Raw genomic sequence first — 17,072 nt, 5'->3', positions numbered from 1 at the left:
AAAAAAAACAACATATCCCAGGTGTTTTATATAACTAAAAATATTAAGAGCTGTGTCATGTAAATTTCTCAAGCTCAAGTAAAATTCATATTCCTGAAAGGAAATTTCACACTACAAAACATCATCTGTGCATATCCAGCTTTAAGACAAGTTACTTGATTATTCAACTAGAACAAAAAATGGTAAATTAAACAAATACAAGCCTCCATCTTGGCAGTTTTTGGAGACCAAGACTTAGCAATTTGACTCCTTTTCTCCATCCCAGAACCCTAGGTTTTAGGTATCCCCTGAAATAAGAGATGTTGGGAGCAATGAACACAAGAAACATCTCTTAAATTTAATATCATGCCACTTCATGAAGGTGGAGGTTTTTTCCTAGGAAAAACAACACAGAAAGCTGCCTCTGAGGAACAGTGTGTCCCAGCTGATTGCAGACAATAATGAGTTGACAATTGCCTTTCCATTATCTTCAATATTTTTTTCTAATAAATTATCATATTAGTTAAAGGGTGACACTTTCACCAATCATACACATAAACACCATAGTCACTGCAACAGTGTGATAAATGATGTGCATTTCATATGATTGAGTCAAGCATTTCTTAGTCATCAACAACAGAAAACTGATAGCTAAATATAGATACCTCAGATACCTCAAAACAGATACCTCAAAACTCTTAAGCAACTCTTATTACTTCTGCTGTACAACAGATCCATTCAGATCATCTTAAATTCCCTGGCTTTGCTACATGCAGCTTATGACAGAGATCAGAAAAAGAGCATAACCGAATAAGCATTCCAAAGCACTCCCAACATCCTAAGGATTCAATCCAGCTGTTCACCAAAGCAATGCAATACCTTAGCTTGAATCCACAGCTGTGTGATCACTGGCCAGCCAGCAAAGACAAGAAGGCCAACAGTAAGCGCAGAGCGGTAGAAAAAGCTGAAGACCTAATTAAAAAAAAATCCAAGAGAGGACTGAAAATCAAACACATTAATTCCTCAAAGAGGAAGAATACAAGAAATTAGATACCCTGTTGATATGTAAGGATAAAATACTTACTAGTATTTCAATTCCCAGTATACAAACCAAGAGGAATCCTGCAGATTGACCAAGATGAAGCGACAAAACATTTGTGGCAAGGTCTTGAATGACAGGAATTCTGTTCAAAATGATAGAACAAGATAAGATGCATTTAAAAAAACAGAAATAGTGTAGCATCTTACCTTTTAAGGCAAGAATGGGGTCAGAGCACAAAAAACATTAGAGGTATTGCTGGTCCTGCCTAGACCCCATGGTTGATGGCCAGATGCTACTTCTGTCCAGTTTTACTAGATAGAAAATCTACTATAAAATCCTCCAGCTTTTTTCCTCCCATATTTGGCACATCTTTGCCAGTGTTTGGACAAGCTTCAGATTATTCACTACCCAAACTGACTCTGAGTACATGAATATTTTTGGTTATGTTGTGCTTAATGTCTGTCATAACTGATGAAACATTCAGAAGCTTTAGAGAGAGAAAAACCTTCCTTGTTAGCTTTTCCTGTGCTTTATGAGACAGCTCATTATCTAACAGCTGTTGGTCTCATTTTCTCTGAATAATACTGAGTTGGTATCTACAAATTGCCAGTAGATCAAGAAAGTAAAAGGAATCTAAAGATAACAAGCATTTTTGGGCCTGGAGTAAAAGGAGACCCAAACAAGACAAATATATTTCAATATGGGAGCACATTCCTCAAGATGACTAGCAGTAGCTGGCATTCCACAGACTTGACACTTTGCAGGATCATTTTGCAAAATAAGGCAGCTGCTACAGGTATTTGCAAAGATTTTAGCACTCTTTTACAACAGTACTAAAGTTATGTTTTTATGACAATAGCTTAATGTATTTTTGCTAATAGAAAAGATATCTTCTAGAATTGGCAACTGTATCAGTCAGTTTGGACACTACTCGTTATGTCAGCTGAAATATAAACCAGAGTCCTTTGGAATGTCTCAGGAAACACTTAATGAAGTTTTCTCCCAAATTTATGGGAAAAAATTTAATTCTCTACAAAAAGGAAGCCCAGAGTTGGTCTTATAAAACAGTAGTAATAAACTGCATTCTTTACTTACTCTTTGACAACTGCATACCATACTGGCACTGGCAAGAGACAGTATATATAGTATGTCCAAGGACATGTTTGAATCAACAGGAAAAAAGTTATTATCATTCCAGCAGAGGCAAAACCATAGAAAAGAACAGTAGATTTCTGAAATACAAACATTTGGACAAACAGTCTTTTAACAGCAATAAAATGCTTTAAACTACACTCTATTTTTCATTTGTTAGTTACACAGTAAAACAAATGCTATTTTAACACAGCCACACAAGCTGCCATGTGTCTCTACACAACTCTAGACAAAGTTGTCAGCCAGATTAAAAAAAAAACAGCAGGATTTGAAGATCTAATTCTAAATGTGTCTATTCATAAGGTCCTGGAGTAAAATCTGCATGGGAAAGACATACTTGTACAATCTGGAAGCCCAATATATGCAATGTCATTTACGTTCAATGGATACTTGGAATCCATCTGAAGCCAGAGATGCTAAGGGGTTTAGGAAAAAGAAATCTCAAATTTAGATTCTAGAAACAGACTTAATGAGAATATAACCCATCGAGTTCAAGTTCATAGCCTTACAGTCAAAGCATTTAATGAAAATTCCATCAGCACATTTCTTCTTCCTGCTTGAGACATTTGTAAGAGAACTAATTAAATTAAAATATTAAGCATTAACTCCTACCAGAAAAAACCCCACTGCTATTCAGGATCTAGGAACAGTTACAAGGAGGCATGTGACTAACATTCCACAGGAGAAACTTCCTTCCTCAAAGAACCCACAATTTCAAAATACACCAGAGGACTAGTTCTGCATGGCCCTAAAAGGTAGCATAGCTACAACTCCTTTGATATTTCATCTTAACCTACAGGTACTGCTTTGGGCTTTTCTTAGAAAAAAAAATAGATACAAGATTGGACATTGTGTTTTGTGGAGTACATATTCTCAAAGTGAGAACACTCTTAAGGAGAAACATCAAAGAGAGAAGGAAAATTTTCAAATGGGTTATCTCAGATAGGCAGGTCAGTCCTTAACCATCAGCAGAAATCCCCTGTTTGTACAAAGAGTAGCATTAAACAGTCACTCTGCATCTCCCTTTTATCTGGTCATTGAACTATTCTTCCCTATTCAGGGACATTCAAATATCAGAAGAATCACTAGTAAGGGAAGATAATGTACAAGTTTAAAATAAACTATTTTATTCGTATTACAACTTGACATAGCAAAGGCAGCTTTAGTGTAGGTAATGACAGACACTGCTTTCCTTTACACAACTGCTAGTTTTTTGAAAGAGTTAGGTAGACAGATACACAACTATGCTAAATATGCTGAGAAGAAGACAATCAGCTCACAGTTCACCTAGATGGATTAACATCTTTTCTGACTCCCCCTCCCTGTAACTGATGTACAACTGCCTTGATCTAAAATGACAGCAAATGCAAGTTCTAAATTATTTTTAAAATAGATCTTTTGCAAGATATACCATTAGCCTAAGAAAAGATAAGTCATATAGAAAGCTGACCTAGGGCAATTTTGCTTTAGTAGTTTTAAATTTTACATTTGCTGACATATAGGCAGAATGAATATGCATATATATGATATGCACACAGTATAATTTATCACTGAATGAGTAAACACACACAATCAACATTTTATTCCACATAGTGACACAAATACTATAGAGTCCAATATAGTCAGTCATGCATTGAAAGTGGAAAAGAGATTTGCAATTCTGTGAATATTTAAAATAAATTTAAAGGTTATACTTCTTGCTAGGCAAAACAACATTCTACACCAAAAGAAAAAAAAAAAAAGGTGTTTTTTCATACACAGCATAAGAAGCCAAAAACTTTTAAAGATGATATATACAGGATGTGCAGTTTCATTACTCAGAAGCTTCTTGATTTTATAAGGGTGTGTTTTGCAGGAGACTATTTGTCAATGGTAGATTAGTCTCTCAGCAAATTTCTTTAAGGTGCTTCAATATAAGCTATAAACCAAATAACCTCCCTATATGAAGCATTAGCCTCACATTGTGATTCTCTAAGTATTTAGAAACACTAAAAAAGGTTCCTACAGAAAAGGGCCTCTTATGAAAACTGAAGAAAAATAAATTCTATAGACGAAGAACTAAGATCTCTTTTTTCTGCCAGTGTCTCTAGCATTAAATTTGTCTTCAACAAGTTAATCAATATATGAAATTAAAATCAATGTCAACTAAGAATGCAAATTTTTCCTTAATGTAGTTATTAATATGCCTGATATTCAGCCTATTAATTGCAATTATTTTGTTTGTATCTAAAATAACATGCATTCTGGATTATTTCCTCTCAGTTATTTGATGAAAGGAAAACTAAATTATGCAGTACAGCACTTATGAATATTTTCCACTTTAATTTTGTTTGAGCATTTTCACTAAAGGTCAACACTATCTCATTTCAGCCAGTAGTGAAAAGTTCAAGATAACATGATAGGAATTTTCTCAGAGTAACATATTGAAGACAGTAAAGATGTTAAGTGAGTGTTCACTCTCATCTACATTACAAAATAAAACAATTCTTTTTATTCTGAAACAAATGCTTGAAGTTTGAGAGAATTTCCCCTCACCACAAATGCTTTAACCCCTCTCTAGTGAAATGCTACCTTTTTGCCTATTCACCTTTTTGACGTCTCTCTTTTTGTGACAAATGACTGAAAATAAATTCTTAGGATTTTATACTTTGTGAAAAATCAAACCATAATAATCTAGTCAAAAAGAGCTTCCTTCATCTTTAAGGTCTTCTGCACACTTGCAAATCACAAAAAGCAAGAGAGCACACTATTCTGTGAAACCACAGCTCACCTGCTATCAAAACAGGCTACACATTTTAAAAATGCCATGACTGGACTGCACAGTTTCTGAGAAGAGATATAAAATTACCAAAGAGGGAAGGAATAAAATTATTTACATGCTGTGGGTTTTTTTGGCCTTACAGTTAAGAACCATCAATGAAACTGGAAGACTGAAATCTATATTCTTCCAAACAATTATTATTACAACAGTGAGCTGTTAATACTGAAAATTAAACCTGGGAAAACTAAACCCAGTTAAATACAGATCTTTTAATAGTTTTAAATCACTATATTTTCTCACACTTGCATTAGCATCTTAAATGGACAGCTGTAGAAAGAAAAACTGAAGCAGCACACTCAGACTTACACATCTTAGGAATACTGATCCTAATCACTGGACTTAACAGCAACACCACAGAGGATTCATAGCAGCTGGAAAACTCAACAGCTCGCCAGTTTCCACATTAAGTCAAAAGAAGTATAAGGTATTCAATTTATCCTGCACACAGTCACTTAGCATACATGTAATACTGAAAACTGATAGAAAAAAATAATTGAATGCTTCAAACTTACCTTTTTATTAGCTGGGACAGTCTTGGTCAAATTGGTATGGGCCTTGATAATGACCAAAATCACGTAAGTTGTCCAGCCCACAAAACTCACTGCAATGCTCAGACCCAGGAATAATCTATCATAGGTGTGGTAGTAAGACAAGCCTTCCAAAGCAAGGTTAATCAGGGTTTTGCACAGAGATATCTAGAGGCAGACAAAACATTTAAGTGACAGAAGAGTGTGAGCTCCCCATTCCACAAATCAACCTGACAGCAACTGGAGCTCCAGCAGCTCTACCACTCCTGGCACATGTGTCCTCTCCATGCTCAGGGACAGTGTTTTGGCCAGCACCAACTGCTGCAGTGCACACTGCTTGGGACTCCTGCTGGATACCAAATCAGCCATTACCTGGCTCCATCACCATCCTCCCTGGCCATGGCTGGTTAGAAGGTGAATGCCACACAGACAGCACACCCTGAACATCACTTGCTACCAAGCATCCATTTGACTTTCCCACAAGCATTTGACCCTACACACTCCAGTGTAAATTATCCCCTTAAAAATCAGTCATGTGCTCCCGAAGGCACATTTACACAGGGGGAGGATTATGGATGCAGCTGAAACATGGTCACTCTCCATAGCCTGAAGTATTCCCTGCCTGGGTTTTGATGACCTCCACTTCAGTAGTACCTGATACCACGAGCACCAGCAGTGAACTCAGAGACTAAAGGGGAGTCCCAGATGCATTTACAGAGCAGCTGCTTGTAGCTCTCAGGACATAAATCATTTGGAAACAAGAAGGGCTGTACCCAGTCTAATCACAGGACCCCTCACACAATACCTCCACTGGGGAGACACCGTAATAAAGACCGTGGGTTTTCCCACTGTGCCATTTGGGTGTGCTGTGATTTACCCAAAGATGGGAAGCTCATCCACACAATTTGGAAGAGCACAGTAACAAGGTGAACAATGACTACACAACGAAGCTTTCTTATATGTGCAGGTATTCAACTGAGATTCAACAAAAACAAACTCAGGAAAAGGTACAGCAACTACTGAAGAAACTACAAGTCTGCCAGTAGGCAAACTCACCCCAAAAGGCATCTATTCTATACAATCCTTCTATTCTATACAATTCTGAGTGCATATTTGCAATGCAAAGAGTTGCAAGGTTCAGGCAAACAATCATGCAAACCCCAGGTTCTAGGAATGGAAGAACCCTTTCTTCATTGCAATACAGGATGCTGAGGATAACCAAGGCACAGGCACAAGTCTGATGGGTGAGTGATCAAGAGTGAACTTGAACACCTGGAGCACTCAAACAAGCAGTAAAATTTACATATAAGCAACAATACAAAATCAAAAGTTCTACTCCTGAAATGCATAAAATATCTCCTGTCAGTAAATGTGACAGCTAAGTAGAAGTATTAAGAAACCAAAAAGAAACAGATCAAGTTATTTAAGCTGAACGGTTTCCAATTTACAACAAAGCAAGTAAAAAGGCATAAAATAGATTTACCTGTCCTGTGCAAAAAATTGTAATTTATTGCCCCAAGAATCATATTAGGAAAAAAGAACTGAACCCTAAAACATAATGGAAGTCTTCCTTGCGCCTGGCAGGTTAAATATAATCTTACATAATCAATATTTTCATACTTTGTAACATAGATGTCAATGACCAAACCACATCTGTTAAAATGAAAGACTTCTTGGTATCATTTAACTCTACAAATTCTTTCTGTGAACATCAGAATACAAGCATTGGCGAACTGCACCCATCAAGTACCCCACCACACAGTGAGTGCTGGCAAATGCTTAGGAAAATAATACTGGAACTGAGAAGCATAATTCCATGTATGGCTGCCAGTCTGACACACTGAAATGTGAAAGTAAAACCAAGCACAGCTGGGTCAGGTAAAAAAAAAAAAAAAAAAAGATTAGATAAAGCAGGATCCATGATGGGGCAAGATACCAGGCTTTTTTCATGAAACAAGCAGTCTTAAGTAGTGCAAACATGAACTACATTCCTCAGTTTATCTCTCAATTTATCCTTTTCTAGTGTGGAAAATAAAAACACGCCTTGTGTGTCATTATACTATGAAATAGCAGCAAACAGTTTGAGAAAAAACACAACATGTCAGTATTGTTTATTACAATTGGTACAAAATTGTAAAATTTTGAAGACTTACAGTGGGGTTTTGAGTTAATGAAATGTGTATCATAAGGACAAAAACGTTTTACTTCTCTGTTAATTTCAATTTAAAGAAAAAAAAATATCGACACATAGCAAAACCAGACTTACCGCTTCATCGTACTTCTGCTGCTCAATATACAGTCTTATTTTTTTTAAATAGTTGATCTGTTCAGAAGCAGAAAGTGGTCTGTACAACAGTATAAAGAGATATTAACATTTCTCCTTTTCATGAACAGAAAAAATTAACTTTGCAATTAAAATAATTATTCTGTAATGAAACCAATATATTCTGAACATCATTAGAAGCAATTAGGTAATTGAGACTAATCTATTCCTCTGCATTCATCTTCACATGTGTCAACACAGCTGCTTTTTAACTTATCTCAAAATTGCTGCATTAATAGACATTAATGTAGCTGATCCCATCTAATACTGCTGAGAACTATCTCCCTTGTGCATTATTATTGACCACTGCTCTGGACAGGAAGCATGGCACATAGAAAAATTAAGCAATTTAATTGACTTGAATATGGCTGTAAGCAGTTGATAAGACAGCACGGAGTGATTTGCTCACATTCTATGTTAACAGTAGATGACACCTAACAATCTTCTCTTTGAAAAGTATGACCATGTCTCCTGTTACTCAAGGAGCTATTAGCTGAGCAGGGGATAACACAGTTACCTGGCTACACTGAGGTCAGTGATAAAAATCTCTTGGATTTTGATGAATCTGATCATCAGCCTAAACAACTGCTACCATTCTTCCCTTACAGAAAGCAGCAACCAGGACAAAAAAGCCAGTCAACCAAACTCCACTAAATGAAGGGAGAAGGAGCTGTTTCTCCTGTACCATTTTCTTTCCATTTAGGAACAGCAGCAGGCCTGAGAATCCCAGACCTACCCTGGAAAAGTTATAAGGCACATAAGTTATATGGATAAGTTATAAGCCATAACACATTCTCTGTTGTTCTTGGCACCACAGCAAATCCCCATGGGCCACAGCTCTCTGACAGCCAGGGAATTCATACTGCAGGTTCCCTTCACACATGGCAGTGGCACAGCACCAGCTCTCAACATCCATGGCACAAGATAACCCAGTTGCTTGCCTGCCTGCCTCCTGCCTCCTCCCATGCCTCATTCACAACCATCCACCTCATGTTTCAGGCAGTACCAAATCAGGTCACTCCCACCATTTAAATCATCAGCAGCTGCCCATGTGGTCACTCAGCTGAACCACAGGGGCAGGTCTTGATTTCAAGCAGCTACTGCATGGAAATGCTCATTCCTGCAGCTCCCAAACAGCCATCAATCACTTTTGCCTACAACCCAGTCTATAGGCTGATACAGCACTTAACAGATACATCAGCAATACATACACACCATCCTTTGAGCCATGAAATACATTGCAAGTATTCTGTGCCTGAACAACCTGGATTTTAGTAGTAGTAACATCCTGGTATATTGTGATGCTATTTCATTAAGTTCAGAGCAGAGCAGTATCATGCAGGAATCTTCCAAAACACTGAATAATTGGAACAGCAATTAACCTTACTTTTGAGAAGAGTATTACCTGTAGAGTAGTACCCTGTATCAAGAAAATGTTTATCTCTTCAATCTAGAAAAGAATTGAAGGGTGGTATGTATAAACAAGTAGGAGGAAAGAGGTCCCATGGAAAAGGAAAAAGGGATAAAAAGATAATCACAAGGTCATGGTAAGAGTTTGATCACCTTAACTTTGAGGGGAAAACAGAGGATTTTAGAAACCAGACTTGAAAAATAGCAAAGAGAATGTTGGTTGTTTCTGCACATTCATGATACATCTCTATGGAAGCCAACCTTACACCTCCAGAGGCTGAGGGCTACAATTAGAAACAGCACCTAAAGGAGGCAAACCAGACCCCAGGCCCTGCCTCAAGGAAATCTGTGGCTTTCAGATTTTGCTAAGTTGTTTGGTAGGGGAAAGGGAGCAAAACATCCACTCAAGATGGGAATTTCACCATGTGTAATAATGGGAGGAGGAAAAGTAGGAGAGGAAAAAAAAACAGGGGGAGGAAAAAATAAAAGATATCTTAGCTTTTAGGTAAGATTTAGCTATAACCCACTTATTATCCTTTTATTCTCACTGAATCCTTATATTATTAATGAACAATAGTCTTTACCTATTCCTTCTTAGAGGACAGCACCTAGGATCTCTGTACATGGATGGTGTAACAGAATAAACGGGGTTTTCAAACAGTAAAATTTTGACTAAGTCAAACACTGAAAGCAATTATTTTGTCAAACTGGGTAACCATTAGCAGGTGCATTGTTAATTTTCAATAGCTAACATCATAACACACTAATTACCTTACTTCCATATACATAATTTTCAAGAGGTTGCATTTACAATTGTCTAACAATTGCTTTTGTAAAATTTATGAATTCACCAGAAACTAAGGACTATTCATATATTACTATGAAAATGCAAGGAATTATCATCTTAAGATGTTTTTTATCTTTGTATTAAACAAAAAAGAAAAGAAGTTATTAAATATTTTTTGTATTTTTTACCAGTTTAAAAAGGTTATCAAATATGCTGATAATTCATCAATTCAAGAATGGGCATAGGTCACCATTATCATCCATTTAGGATACTGATTCACTTCCTGAAGCTGACAAAGTAGATGAGAGATTTAAAAGAAATCTAGATGTAGCAGAAAGCATAGACAAATATGAGCCATTAACAGAAGTGGAAAGTTGCCCATGAAAAAACTCATGGACTTCAGAAATGGTGATTCTATAAAATCTACAAGACTTACCAAAAACCAAGACCACAGAGAAAATTTAAATCTGAGAAGTTAAAGCTTGATCTGTGTGTAGCATCACTTGATTTTAACTTAAACTATTTTAAAGGTCTCCAGCAGAAGACAATGTTAGGAAATAATAAACTGATCAGAGCTTTTCCCTGTTGCAGAGCATCCCAGAGGCACTAGCAAATGTCAACCTATTCTCAAGGTCACTTAATAAACATATCCATGCAATTAATAGCAATGAAGTGAATTTACTGATCATTATTAGAAATATTCTCAATTCTAGAAGGAAAACTAGGGTGTATGTGTATATGCTCTTGCCAGCTATCCACCATCAAAATCCAATTCTAACAAATTCAAGATGAATAGTTTTGCCTAGTAAAATCTGAGGACTTTTTCCATAACACAAAAATACCTATCCTATTAAGAGGCACACACAAAGAGAATTCGGTCAGTGGACTCAACTCTGTCCTCCTTTTCTTAAAAGGATTGAAAAACACATGCACTGAAAAGGGTAGTACTCAGCAGTTTAACTTGAAAGAAAAAACAAGAATTCCATGATCACATAGATTATAAACAAACATGCATTCACAATATTATCAGGATTCTAAAGACTTAAGACTACATTCTTCACAGAAAATGATGGTGGTTCTGGAAGAGTTTTTCATTATGGCTATCAGAGATTAACTTCCTGGTTCCAGAGAGAAATCACAGCTTCATCCATGAATAAGCATAATTAATTATGAAACAAGATGATTGGGCTAATCATGCAAGTGCTTGTAAACTCTCCTTTCTGAGATGTTAGTTACCCCTGTCATAGGTATACCTGACAAAATTAATCTTTCCAGCACATCATTCATGCTTCATCTAAGCTAAGCTATTTGACAGCAACTCACAACAAGACTGTGATGAAGTACATTCACCATAGCAATGTCAAAGGGATCTCTCTTTGGCCAATGAGTCTTGTTTATCATCACACTACAGAAATTACATCCCCAACGGCATAGGTAGCATGCTGCAGACAAATCAGGAAATAAAACCTCTCAGAACAGAAGGAGATGCCTTGCAAATACATATGTATCCACCACTGCTAGTTTGTTGGTTTCATTATGCCTAGTTATTTCAGTAAAGATATGTAATTTTATTGCACAGTACATTTTCCAGAATTCTGCTATAAAAAGTAACCCCTTCATGTCTGTATTAGTTGGACACTTATAACAATTCAAATTTAATAATGAAAGCCAAGGAAGCACCACAGACCCATAGATGAAACATACAAGAGAAAGACAGATCTTTGCCTAGCTCATTGTCAGATAAAAACAAATTCATTTCAGCTGCTTACCTACACACACTCACAAACCTCATGCACCTATGTCAGCTCACGCATATCTACACCCTTCTACCACTGCCTTTTCACTCTCTCCATCAGAAAAAAAGGAAATACTTTACATCCTACAACCCTTTGAGAGTGGCAAGATTTGCAAAAGATGGTGATCACATTTCTATGTCCCTTATCCAGCAGCAAATCAGAAGTAGCTGTTCAGCTGTCTTCTATCTTTTTCATACTGGCTATTTGGGAGATGGGGAGGAAAGCACCTGCTCCTTCTGTTGATGCAAAATTAAAAAGCTAAAGAATATGAACACACATCCCTAGACCCCTGTGCCAACCCCATGATGGAGCAAGGCCATTTGAATATAGCATGACAGGATTTTGTATAGGTGATCTTCTTTTGAACACCACATAAAGCAGAGCTTCTCGCGTGCTTTGCTATGAAACTCCTAACTCCAGAATTGTTAGCAACAAAAGAGCCATCAGACTGACATCGTCCAAACAACTCCAGCAACATCTGCCAAAATGCTGAATAATTACAGCTTCTTGTCCTCTTCTCCAGAAAGAAGATCCCTGGTACCTGAAATAAATCAGCCAGGATAAAGTTGGGCACCACCCACCCTGCAGAGCATCCGAGGCCTCTGCCATCCAGACACTGTGAGGGGCAGGTGCCAGGGCCCCTGTGCTCTCTCCCCATGGGAGAAAATTGCCAGCAACACAATCAGCTGAGTACGTTCAAACTCTGTTGCCACACCCCTCTGTGAGAGGGCCATACTTCAGAGCAGAGAAGGCAACCACTCCAGCAGCCCTGCAAGCAGCTGAAATAGTACTTACAGGATCCACTATTTTGGCTTGGATCCACAAAGCAATAGTTTGATCCACTGCTGGCAAAATGCCAGCTTGAAAATGCGGATGTAAGACAGGCCTGATGCTTTTGCAGGGCTGCTATTCAGAAGCAACTGAGCCAGTACAACAACAGCCTTCAAAAAAGCAATCCCCCATGAGAGCTGCCTTTAAACTGCCTGTGATCAACAGGATGGTACCTGAGAAAGCATCAGGTGGGTAAGGGCAGAGTAGAAACACAGATCTGTCTGCATTCAACACTATTAATGTGGCAGAAACATGACTGCACATTTATTTCTGTTCTAAAACAAATTCACTCCAGTTAGCAACCCATGAGTGCAGAGACTTTATGTTGGTGACAGTGAAATCTCAAATGAACCCAACTTTGTAATGCCCCTGTTTCTTGCTTCCTGTTTACTTTTCAAAGTACTGTGCACAGTCTTGTAGGAGCAGAATAAAATGCATAAGAGAAAACTTTCTCACTTCATTAACAGCAAAAAAACAACCACAAAGACAACGAATGGCAAATGATGCAAACACTTAAGTTCATTCAACAAAATGTGAAAAAAATTGACCAAATAAACATTTCAAAAATCAAAATCTGGAACCACGATATTTCCTTTCTGTTGAAATTGCTGTGCAATACAGAGTTCATGATGTTACCTGGGGCAATGATCAGGAAAAAGAAAGCTATTACAATTCTATGGACCTCACCAAATTAGCTATTTACATGAATTTTAATGGCCAGAAGCCAATTTTTCCCATTTTCAAAATGCATTCAATTCCAGTGCTTCAGATGTGCCTTTTTGGAAAAAAGAACTGTTTTATAGTATCTGCCAAAGACAGACTGAAAGCACCTAGTGTGAGATAAAGAGACAATCCTTTGCATACATTTTAGTTCTGATCAAAGAGTGAAGCTTCAAAGATTAAACAATTTGATGGGTAAATCAGTGATCCTTAATCTGTTTAGATGGCCTTAATTTTACTTGTTTACTAAAATATTTTCAGGTAAGCTGCTAAAAGAGGCAAGTCCTAAAAACCATCATTTTGATAATTAGAAGATGCATGTTGATTACAGATTTTAAAAATTACAGCCACAGTATTAGTATACTAAAGTTATGCTTTTTGAAAGAAAATGTGCACTACATAAACTTACACTAAAGGGTTTACTACAGCTTCATAAAGCCCAGAACCCACAATATTCCCTTTCCCAACTTAATCTAACGCCTTTGTTCCTGCTGTTCCACTGTCAGGACTCTCAGTTTTGAAGGGTCTAAATTTCAAGTGGGTTTTTGTATTTCTGGGTTTTCTGACTACTGTGTTAAATTTTTAGTCAGGTAGTCTAGTTGTAGGGTCGTAATAAGTTATTTTTGCAACTCAGTTATCCTTTTCCTTTAAGAAGCACTAAAAAGCACTGCTGGCACTCCAAAAGAAAGAAAATGATTGAGAAAGTCAATAAGAGGAGTCAATAAGAGGCTCCAGTTATTAAGTTCTGAGGTTTTTGTTCTTTAAAGCATAAGGAAATGAAAGAAGGACACACACACTTCCACAGGCCAAAGGTAGCAAAAAGTCTGTTTACTGACACATTGCAGAAGCCTGTCAGTACATTTATGCTTTTGTATTCATCAGATTCACAAACATGCAGAGGAGGACAGCAGGACATCAGTGAAGCTGCAGGAAATGGTCTGACTGCTAATGCTCTAACCCTGCACTGTCAAGTCCCAGGAATTAAAATAGCCTTTAATATTCACAAATCAGAATCCCTGATGTAGCATATTCAACAGCATAGTGCCTTAGGATATTTATGTAAATCCCTTAGATAACAAAGATGAGAGAAAAAGGAGCTGACAACTAAACTGCCAGCTGCCAATTCACTGAACAGAGAAGCAATTAAGGTAACTGGGCTGCACACAGCATATTTTGCATGTAAACTACTATGGCAAGAGCTTCAGAGAAGCAGAGGCCAGAAGGGAGGAGACCACACTCCAAAACTGTCCCTCTGGTCCCCTTCAAGCAGAACTGAGAAGCTGGATGCAGGGATCTTCCAGGGGCAGGGGGTTTGTCCAGAAAGCCATAGCAGGATGTGATGCCACAGCTTTGGAAAGGGAAACTGCTTTTCAGGGAAGGTGGAAGATCCTTGAAGGAAAAGAAAGGCATCATTTTTAAAGTCCCTTCTATTTTAGTACTACAGGGGAGGGATATGTGCTGACTGTCCATAACAACACCCTGCCAATGCTGCGAGTCCTCACCTCTGCAAGATACATGATGATTTATGTCAATGACTTATATATGATTTATGACAATGAGCTGGATCTAGCTATCTGCAGTGTTGTGGCTACATAGCTCCTCTTCTGCTCCACAATCCTACATGTCCATCCTAAACCCTAGTGACCATTTTGGAAGCAGCTGCATCCAGAGCAGGCAGCTTGTGCTGTGCAAGTACCTACTAGCAGGGCCCCATGGCCACCAAAACATGTCTGGGAGAACACCTACACTGATCCTAACCAGGAGACCACTGCACATCAAGGAGTCAGTGATCCACATCCCCTATGCAGGCCCAGGCATGTGGTGCCCAAATACCTTGGCCAAGGGACAGACCCAATCAGCTGGGAGGAACAGAGCAGCCTGCAGGCAATTCCCACTCTGTAACAGGGATTACACTGCCTGCCTGTCCTCATGGATGTAAGAGCTGCAAGTTCTCATGTGAACCTCCTTTCTGTCTGACAGTAGAAATTATCACCAGGGTTGATTTCTTGATTGAAAATCACCTAGCACCTTGAATGAGCAATACAAGGGAATGCCTCCACTGCCAGCATCTGTGTGGCACCATCAGAAAACTGATCCCACGCTCCACAACATAGGGTGCCCAGCATCTGAAGGGATCTATGATTTACTTGCTATCTGTTTTCTTCTGTTCATTTCCTACTACTACAACAGCTACTTTATTAAGCTATTTGTTATTGGGCTTTTCTTACTAGGATCCAGAAAGAGCCCTGTACTCTGCCCCTCACCTCACATCCCAGAGCAGAGCATTCTCTGTCCATCCTCTCCTACCATCTGCTGGAAATCCTCCCTCACCCTCATTGCACATAGCCTCACAAGTTCCACAAAAAGGCCAAAAGGATTTATAATACAAGAAAACAGAGAAATATACATTAATCTTGTAATATTTTATCTTATATACCAGCCTTTTAGCTCCTTCTTAAGACCTTACCTACTTCCTACTTGATAGTAAACCCAATTACATCCAGTCCTCCTGCGCAGAAGCTGCTTCCAGTTAGCTTTTCATGTACAAACTAAAAGCTCCCAAGTGCACTGCTGAAACTCAGGACCAGCAGAATGTCTGCCTTCTGAGAGGAGAGCAGCAGTGTTTTTCAGACATGGCCCATTCAGTGAGAGAGAAGCTGACATTTTTGCCAAAGAAAGGCATCGATTTCTCCCTGAAGAGATAATACCTTAACTACTTAAACAGGAAGGCTTTTTGTAAAAAATAATACAAAGCCATTATTTTCATTTGGGCACTTTGTCTCTACAGCACTGCAGTTCTATTTTTTGATGTATCTACACATGTCCTTAAAGTCAAGGGTGAAGGGGAGAGGGCTGCCAGTCTGCCTCCCAACACCAGCAGGCTAAAGGTGCCCACACTGACCAGCTTGTACCAGCAATCCCTTGTGCCTAGATTCACACCTGATAACACAATGGGGACAAAGTGGAGACAGGAAAAGGCTGCCGGCCTTTCCAGGGTTCACTTGGAATTGATAGAAGCTGCTGGTCCTTCATTCTTGACCACAGGATGAAGGGGCTGAAATCTCTGCAGCTAAATCAGTGCTTCTGCTGAATAAAAGGTCCTCTGAAGACACAAAGCATTCCAACAAACACACAGGGAGAATGATCACTGAGACTACTCTTCCCTACTGCAATATTGTCACCCTTTCCTCTTGGCATTCAATGCAAAATGTTTGCTCTTGCAAGCATTATCACTTATATCACAAATACCTTACATATTACCAGTTATTTCAATAAAAGTAATTTATTTAAACAAAACAAAAATAGTATGTTTCAAAGGATGCAGTGACATCTTAAGGAACCCTGCCTTGCTCAATAGTGGAAAAGAAATCACCTGCTTCACTTTGATCCAAATGTCAATTTTGTGGGAATATCTATTATTTAAGTTTTGAAAGGCCATCAGACAGAGGGAACAATGTAGTACTGTATCTGCAGTCATCAGAGAAAGGAAGAAAAGAGAGGTATTTGTGCACATGGCAGTTTTTTGAAGTTTCTGTAATCTTCAAAGACACTTTACACTCTATTTTCTTTTTTATCACTGACAAAATAGATAATGGGCAATTATGTGGAAAGACTCAGCCTCTACATGATTGATATTTCCTTACACCAAAGTCCATACAAATGTTTAAGGCAGTTATATTTCAA

General features: G+C 38.2%; 1 protein-coding gene across 7 annotated transcripts in view; it reads right to left on the bottom strand.

Annotated features, from left to right (window-relative positions):
• Nucleotides 1-17,072, bottom strand: part of PIGN (phosphatidylinositol glycan anchor biosynthesis class N) — a 91,113-nt gene that overhangs the window by 32,679 nt on the left and 41,362 nt on the right. For all 7 annotated transcript variants that reach the window (XR_009418309.1, XR_009418308.1, XM_059470582.1 and 4 more), the window contains 5 exons: nt 7,788-7,866; nt 5,507-5,689; nt 2,117-2,253; nt 1,064-1,163; nt 859-951 (listed from right to left, as the gene is read on the bottom strand). Coding sequence is in view for 5 of the 7 variants with exons in the window: in XM_059470582.1 (XP_059326565.1) it covers nt 859-951; nt 1,064-1,163; nt 2,117-2,253; nt 5,507-5,689; nt 7,788-7,866 (592 nt within the window). In the remaining 2 variants the exon portion in view is untranslated. The remainder of the gene's footprint in view (nt 1-858; nt 952-1,063; nt 1,164-2,116; nt 2,254-5,506; nt 5,690-7,787; nt 7,867-17,072) is intronic.

The sequence above is a fragment of the Ammospiza nelsoni genome, chromosome 1 (assembly GCF_027579445.1).
Source record: "Ammospiza nelsoni isolate bAmmNel1 chromosome 1, bAmmNel1.pri, whole genome shotgun sequence".
NCBI lineage: Eukaryota > Metazoa > Chordata > Aves > Passeriformes > Passerellidae > Ammospiza > Ammospiza nelsoni.
The sequence above is the reverse complement of the archived record's forward strand: the minus strand, read 5'-3'. Positions and strand labels throughout refer to the sequence as shown.